Here is an 8,673-nt window from a genome sequence, read left to right on the forward strand (position 1 = left end):
GATAGGTTCACTCATATACTGTAGTTAGGATTAATCTTCCCAGAGAGTATGAATGTGCTCAGAGAGTTTCGTGGCAATCTGCCCAATCGATTTGAGATGCAGTATCTTGAGTGGAATTTTTGGCCTAATGGAGTCACTGCAATCTTTATCGTCTGGGGAGCATGAAGGTGCACAAACAATTCCAAAGCAATCCGCCCTGTAGTTTTTTAGATACGTTGTTTGGGATCATTATAGAGCTAGCTGGGCTGCAAGCCTAGCAGGGATAAAAACTCTTTACGTTTATATGCTACCTTATACAGTATATCCAAACACCTATTCTCCCTATCATTCATTATGTTCCCCTCTTTTGTATCTCCCTACTCTCTCTCTCTCTCTGGCTCTGTAAATGTTACACTGACAGGCCATTGAGTGCATCACGCAGGGCAGAGAGCTGGAGAGACCACGCACGTGCCCAAAGGAGGTCCACCTCTTAATGCAGGGCTGCTGGCAGAGAGAGCCCCAACAGAGGCTGGTCATCAAAGACATCCACAGCCGCCTGCTGGCCTTAGTCAAGAACCCCCCAGTTTACCTGGACATCCTGGGTTAGGAGAGGCTGCCTGGGGGACAGAGAGCCAAGGTTTGGAGATCGGTGGCTGGGGGGGGGGGGGGTTGAGGGACAGTGGAATCATGGCTGATCGCTGGGAAGAGTGTTTGGCAAAATTTAATGTAATTTGTTCCAGTTTGGAACTTTGGATTTCACTGGTATGTTAAGAGGACCAGGGGAAACAGTAAAATGCTCAGTGTTCATTTAACTCTCAGTGTAAGAGTGGGCTCAAATGGACCCCGGTAAATGTGTACGCTCATTATGAGTCTATATTCAAATGAACACTGAGGATTTTACAGTGAAGAGCATCGTGGATTAAAGTGGGTTGAATGATTAAAGGACAACTTTAGTTTTTTTACAACAAGGGTTCATATTTTAGATTGTAATTAAAGAATATAAAAGATCAGTGTTAAATTGATTTCATTTACTTCTTTCTATTGTTTTAGAGATTCTTATTTCAGTGGTTGGGGGCATGCGTACAAGTGGCTAAATATGTCATTTTACACAGAATAAGCCCATTTCCAAGATACGATGCATGCAACCTTTCATGGTTGGATGTGACTTATGGGGGCTAGAAGTGTTACTGTAAATAGCAATAAAGAAACTGCTGGCTTATTGTGACTAAAAAGACATATTTAGCCACTTGTACGCATGCCCCCATGCGTATGCATGCCCCACATTTTAGCACGGTAAACAGAATAAAACAATAGAACGAAGCAAATGAAAACATTTTAACACTCACTTTTTCTTTTCTCTAATTACATGAACCCTTGTTGTAAAAGATCAAAGTTGTCCTTTAATACTTGATTGATTAATACTTCCCAGTGGTTGGGGGTTTCCTTTCTTTTTTCTATGTTCTATTTTTCCCAGCCATGATTCTTGAAGGACTGGATGAGAAACATCCTCTCATAACAACTCAAACCTGACCCTAAAGGTCCTTGCACATTGCTGCGTCTTTTAGGCCGAATATCAGAGCAAATTTCAGAGCAAGTAAATAAAAAGAAACAGCCTCATGTTATGTCAATCATGTTTGCACACTGCTGCCCATTTTTGTTATTTGTTTGTTATATTATTTATTTCGGACCAAGGTCGATTTCTTTCGTTTGTCGCAGCTGCCATCCTGCTTCATTCTCTCTCTCTCAGCTAAGGGATCCTTGGCCTGAAAATTTTTTCTTTTTTTTTTTCTTTTCGTTTTTTGGATTTCGAGAAAGGAACAAAGAAACGCAGCAATGTGCTTGTGCATGGACCTTAATCACTACCCTCTTGTGTTACAAATGAAAAAAGGTGTCTTTTAGACCGGTCAAATGTTTACCACACTGTTTCATGGTGTATTCTGATATACAATTTAGTTCATGGTGGAGGGCCGTGCAGCATGGAAGAGGGTTGAGTAAAGCCTAATCTATACTTTGTTGTGTACTGGTGTTGTGTGCCGAAAATAACAGATCCACAAGCTCACAAGCGCGTCACATTGTGACATGTTGTGATCTTGTAGATCTGCCATTTCCAATGCGAGACACCCATATGCAGCCTATAGTATAAATTGAGCATAACGGCACATGGTATTCACTTTCCCGACGAAATACAGCTGCTCTTCAATGATATGGGGGGGGGGGGGGGGGGGGGGGGGTGATGGGGAGACTTTGAGTCACTGCAAGTCATTAATGTGAGTTACTGTATACAACATTTTATACGACTAAAAAGTAGACACTTATGACGTGACTGGCATAATTATAAAATGGAACAGTGATTATAAGAGGGCACTTGAGCGTTGGCCAGAAACCTTTTTAAAAGGTTTGTGCATTTTTTATTATTTTATTTTGCTGACTTAACAAAAAAATAGTTTGTTTCTAATGCATCAGGTCTCACGTGCCCAGTAATATTTTTCAGAAAAATAACAAAAAAATAAATAACAAAAAGGATTCTATCAGCAGAGAATGTGTTTCTTGGTGTATTGGCTATGTTTACATTGTTCATATATCTATATATAATGCTGGTCGTTTTCTTATCAAATACTATTCAATTTAAACAACAAAATACTTCCAAAAGAACATTGGTTTGACATGTGGCCTGGCTGCAAGAAACGGAATCATAGTACTGTGTGGCTTTTTGTACCATTTACTTATGTTTAACATGCAATTATAAAGACCTTAAGCACGAGCGTTCAGTATCAATCAAAGTATTGTTTAGTAATAGAACGAGTTGGTGGGGGTGATATGTATACAGTACAGTAGCGCACTGCAAAATAATACACATTGTACAAGGATTTAAACGAATTCAGATTTTTTTTTTATCAAAATGAATTAACTTTACAATGTAAAGCAACATGTCTATAGTGACATTATCTTTATAGTCACAGAGCAGTCTACCTTATAGTCCCTGTCATGTAGAAACATTGTATCTCCAAGTTTCAAATTAAAGTGAATTAAAGCCCTACTTAATCATACAGAAGTGTTGCAACAAAAGTAGTGAAAATAGCAGATCTACAAGCACACAACGCCTCACAATGCGAGGTGTTGTGTGCTTGTAGATTGGCTATTTTCACTATTTTAAATCGGTTTTAAAACAATAACAAAAAAAGGAAGGTTTTGGACATACTGTACAAGGTTTCCACCCGACAACACGTTACTCAGTGTATATGAAACTGCACTGCAAACAAAATTATCCTATTTCACGCACACCACCGGCAGATGTTTTCACTTATAAAATATCAAATGATAATTAATACATTGATAAATTAAAGATTCAAAGTGCCAGGTTGAAAGTGGAATGAAAGGCTAAAGGCCTAAAGATCAAATTATTTTTGCAGTGCAACAGATGGATAGAGTTGATTGAACGCCAGGAGGAGTGACAGATGGGGGTGAAAGAGGAGATAGTGAGGCGTGTGCCTGACCACCCGTCCAGAGGGAAACGTGCATGTAGAAAACAAAAGAAAGAGGCCCGCAGTTCATGTTGGATTCCTACCGTTAACCCGCAAATGGGATGCTTCAAAGGGGAGAAAAGTGGACGTTTTAAAAAGCAAAGCTGACATTTTAAGAAATAAAAACCGTTGTGATGCCTTTGAATGTAAATACTGTATGTATATACTCTGTATCATTGTCAAAAGGAAATTTCTTCTTCAAGTATTGTTACCCCAGCACTTTGTATATTGTTGGACCTTAAATAAAAAAAACTAACGATTAAAAAGAATTATGTCTCCCCCTGCACAGTACTGTATCTTGCCTCTATATATGTCAGTCAATCAAACGATCACGCTGTCAATATAGTTTAGTCTCGATGAATTACTGTCCACACTTAAGGCTGCTTAACAGTGCAGCTTCTATTATGTTGACAACAAGAGACTGAAATCAATAACCTGTAGCGTCTCAGTGGAAAACTCACCGGTTACTGAAAAGGAATAATCACGTTTCATATTGCCTTCCGAGGGCCTGCGAGCAAACAAACACCCTGCTCCAAACATTCTAGTGCAGCCTCTCCTTACCTCACACTTTCTTTGCTCACACTGCGCTCTGTGGAGCCTCCTCGGGGAGTGGTAATGGATTATGAGTAATGCTATCACACCAACCATGCAGCCCCTACTGCACCCCACCCACCCCTTTACCTCTTAAGCGCAGTGTTTCCCAAACAATGGGCTGGGACCCATTTTTTGGGTCACCGACAGACGGACCCATTTTATCGGCCACACATCGGTATCGGCCGATGTTTGCCGGTATTGGCTAATAAAGCTGACATTAACCGATGGCAGTAGCCGATATTTATCTGTTGTTGGTAAGCATACATTTTGCAATGGCTACGTTGGTGTGTTGGTTATTTGCTGCCTACCAAGAGAGTAGATTCTGAACAGTTATTTGTTCCCTGTCCCAAAAGGGGTAATGACACCAAAAACGAAATAAACAAATATCGTTATCAGTATCGGCTATTGTCTAAATTGATGTTTTAAACATCGGTATCGGCCAAGAATTTCCATATGGGTGCATCCCTAAATAGAAACCTTTTTTTTGTTTCTTATAATTTTGTTTTATAAGATTTTATGAAATAAAATGTTTTAGTTTTTTCAAAGAATTTCATACATTTTCAAAAAAAGAAATCACAGCTTTGAGGGGCGTTTCTAGGCATAGGCAACCTTTTTTTCCTTTTAGATTTATTTTTTATTTTTTTGCAATTATTGAAATGGAGCCAATTTATAGATGTTTACACCTTAGAAATTGTATCTATTCTTATACAATAGGCTACTGTATATGTGATTCATTTATCAGTCATGTGACTGCCCTACAAAGGCAGAGTGCAGTAACTACAAGAATCTCACAAAAAAAAATGGGTTTAAAAGTGTTACAGCTGATCAGCCAAATGAGATAAAGGCATACAAGTGATATTACACTGATTGTATATCTGTTCATCCCCTAATATCATTAAGGCTAATTTGACCTTTGGGCGACACAAATAAGTCGGTGTGTCCGAAAACGCAGTTACTGCACTCTGCCTTTGTAACAGTAGGATGTTAAAGCTGAATGATACTGACATGATACTGACCATGGATATACTGTACTGACATGATACTGACACAGTACTGACTATGATACTGACCATGATACTGACAAAATACTGACTATGAAACTGACCATGATACTGACAAAATACTGACTATGAAACTGACCATGATACTGACTATGATACTGACAAAATACTGACTATGAAACTGACCATGATACTGACTATGATACTGACAAAATACTGACTATGAAACTGACCATGATACTGACTATGATACTGACAAAATACTGACTATGATACTGACCATGATACTGACCATGATACTGACAAAATACTGACTATGATACTGACCATGATACTGACAAAATACTGACTATGATACTGACCATGATACTGACCATGATACTGACAAAATACTGACTATGATACTGACCATGATACTGACAAAATACTGACTATGATACTGACCATGATACTGACAAAATACTGACTATGAATACTGACCATGACACTGACAAAATACTGACTATGATACTGACCATGATACTGACAAAATACTGACTATGGATACATTGACATGATACTGACCATGATACTGGTGGGGAGGGATCTCCGCTAGGGTGCTGGGATGGTCAGAAACGCCAATGTGTGAGCTTGTAAAAGTCAGTCAGAGGAAATGCTGTAAGATAACAGAGAGCCACTATGTGAGCCTGTATAAGTCAGTCACAGAGGAAATACTGTACGCATAGGACAGACAGAGAGAGAGACAGGCCAGACATGAGTATATGGAGTTTTCATCCTCTGCAAGCTAAAGCAGTATTTCCCAAACGCTTTGGGTCGAGACCCAAAAGAGAAATGTGTCTTCCCACTGCTTTAGCGTGCTGGGAGTGAATACCAAAGGTAAAAACACCAAAGACTCTTGTCTGGCCTGTTTCTCACTGTTATCTACACAGAAAAAGGCATACAGCATTTGTTTTATATGCTAGACTCCAAAATGAAGTTTTGCTGCCTTTTGTCTATAATCCTTAAATTACATGGACATGAGAATAAAAGATCCTTAGCTGACAAAATGATAACCAAACTGTTTGATGTGATATTCAGAATTTTTCAATGATTCAAAAATACATATGGCCGGGACCTGGATTGGATCCTGCATTGTTAAGATGTTGATTATTGATAAAGTTCAGACAGAGATTTGTTTTTATCTATGCAACAGAAATCTCAATGTGTTTAAAACCCAAATCTCTAATTACAATCTAATAAATAAAAAAATGGTGGAAGCTTTTATCCAAAGTACCACTGTGTTGATCAACATCATGTTTTTAAAGGGATCCCTGGCTAATACGACAAATATGCCTTAATCTATCTATAAATGCGAGAAGTCTCTGCGTGTCTGTCTGTCTGTGTGTCTGTAATCCGCGTATCTCGAGAACCGTTCGTCCCACCGGCTTCAGATTCGGCACGCGCGTTCCCCGCCGCGGCACGGAGTGCAGTGCCGGGTCTCGACCCGACCCGACGCGCGGTTTTCCCGAACCGGCGTGAAACGTTCGGAATCTCCTTATGCGGGGTTGATTGTTGACATCAGGCTGTTCCGGAGGAAATCGGCGAAAGCTCTGACTCATTGTGACATCACTTCATAAAAGGCTCTGACATCACGTACGCCACACGAGTCAACAAATCAACAAAAAATCTCTGTGAGTGTGTATGTATGTATGTAATCCGCGTATCTCGAGAACCGTTCATCCCACGGGCACGCGCGTTCTCCATATATGGGCATAAAATGAATGCCCCCGTATATGGGCATAAACTGGATTGCAGACAGACAGATACAGATATCTCCATATATGGACATAAATGGACAGAGGCAAACAGATGGTCAAAGATCTCCATATATGGGCATAAAATGGACGCAGACAGACAGATACAGATATCTCCATATATGGGCATAAATGGACACAGGCAAACAGATGTTCAAAACGGGTCCTATGACAACAGGTATAATGAGGTTTGCATTAAAGGGGGAACCGGCACTGTGTCTGCAACACAGTTGGAGGCACAGACAGATACTCCATATATGGGCATAAAATGGACGCAGATAGACAGATATCTCCATATATGGGCATAAAATGGACCCAGAACTATAACTGCAGTGATCTCCATATATGGACATAAAATGGACGCCGACAGACAGACAGACAGATACAGATATCTCCATATATGGGCATAAATGGACACAGGCAGACAGATGGTCAAAACCGGTCCTATGAAAACAGGTATAATGGGGTTTGAATTAAAGGGCGGGGCATTCATTCCCTATTTACATTGTTCCGAGTTGGCCAGGTCGCCGACTAGACGCTGGGCCGCCCTTCTAGTACTTTATAATTGTCCTCTATAGCTACAATGTAAAACTAAAAACACCTTAAATATTTTATTTCTTCTAGAAACAGCTAATCTTTCACTCAACAGGGGAACTGCCCGTCGCAAGTTGATGAAGTCATAAATGTCTAGTGTGATCTTATCCCTATGGATTTATGGCATGCATGTGCAAATAAAAACAAACGTAATACTTCTTATGGTTAATATGAGCATCAAATCAATATTTCAAATGTGTTTTTTGCACATGCATGCCATAAATTCAATAAGGATAGATCACACATGACATTTATGACATCATCAACTTGCGACAGGTATTTCCCCTATCGAGTGAAAGATTAGCTATTTCTAGAAGAAATAAAATATTTAAGGTGTTTTTAATTTTACATTGTAGTTATAGAGGACAATTATAATGTATTAAGACATATTTGTCGTATTAGTCAGGGATCACTTTAATTTTTCAATACCAAATGTAGCTCAAGTGTGAACACAAAACTCTCAAAACACACTCAAATGTAGTAATGATAATATATTTTAATTGTCCTTCAGAATTATATCACTATCTCAACCTTGGAGCCATAGACATTTTTCATAAGTTCTGAAAGAAATGTTGAAATGCTCAACTGTTTACTGCATTGTTCTGCCCTCTCCTGTTCAGTATCACACATAGGCTTACTGTTCATAACAATACTAGGGCAACTTTTTACTACTCACTTAATGTGGGGTTGACTATCACCTAGTGTCCAAATGGAATAACTACAGGCAGGCAACCATATTTAAAATCAACAAAAATACAGAAAAAGGTGAACATTAATCAGGCACACCTGTTAAAATAAAATATATGTAGGCTACTACTACTACTACTACTAGCCTGCTACTAGGCATCCTACAAGACAGTCATTAAGCGCCATGAATTAATTGATGCCAACATGATGAGACATTTCTAAAAAATGTATGCTGCATTACATAGCATAGCCTACTATTTCATTAGAATAGTATAGGCCTATTTCTTTCTAGGAAGTTAAAGGAAACCTCGGAGTTCAGACTATTTCAAGAACCCATGGCATAGTCCATGATAGGCCTAGGCCTACCTCTTTTTGGAATCAAACGGCTCAAAATAATTTTTAGGTTTGGGTTGGACTATGGGTTCTTGAAATAGTCTGAACAACTTGACCAATTGTATCATATAGGCTATCCAGATTTGCACGGTGCACCACAGCGTAGTAGGC

General features: G+C 39.2%; 1 protein-coding gene across 1 annotated transcript in view; it reads left to right on the top strand.

The window, feature by feature from the left end:
• The window catches only part of ntrk1 (neurotrophic tyrosine kinase, receptor, type 1), a gene marked incomplete at both ends in the record, with an annotated part of 46,233 nt that extends 45,647 nt beyond the window's left edge, over positions 1-586 (top strand). Inside the window, one exon of the mRNA XM_080741699.1 lies at positions 401-586. Within this exon, the coding sequence (XP_080597825.1) occupies positions 401-586 (186 nt within the window). The remainder of the gene's footprint in view (positions 1-400) is intronic.
• Between the last annotated feature and the right edge of the window lie 8,087 nt (positions 587-8,673).

The sequence above is a fragment of the Nannobrachium achirus genome, assembly GCF_963921795.1.
Source record: "Nannobrachium achirus genome assembly, chromosome: 2".
NCBI lineage: Eukaryota > Metazoa > Chordata > Actinopteri > Myctophiformes > Myctophidae > Nannobrachium > Nannobrachium achirus.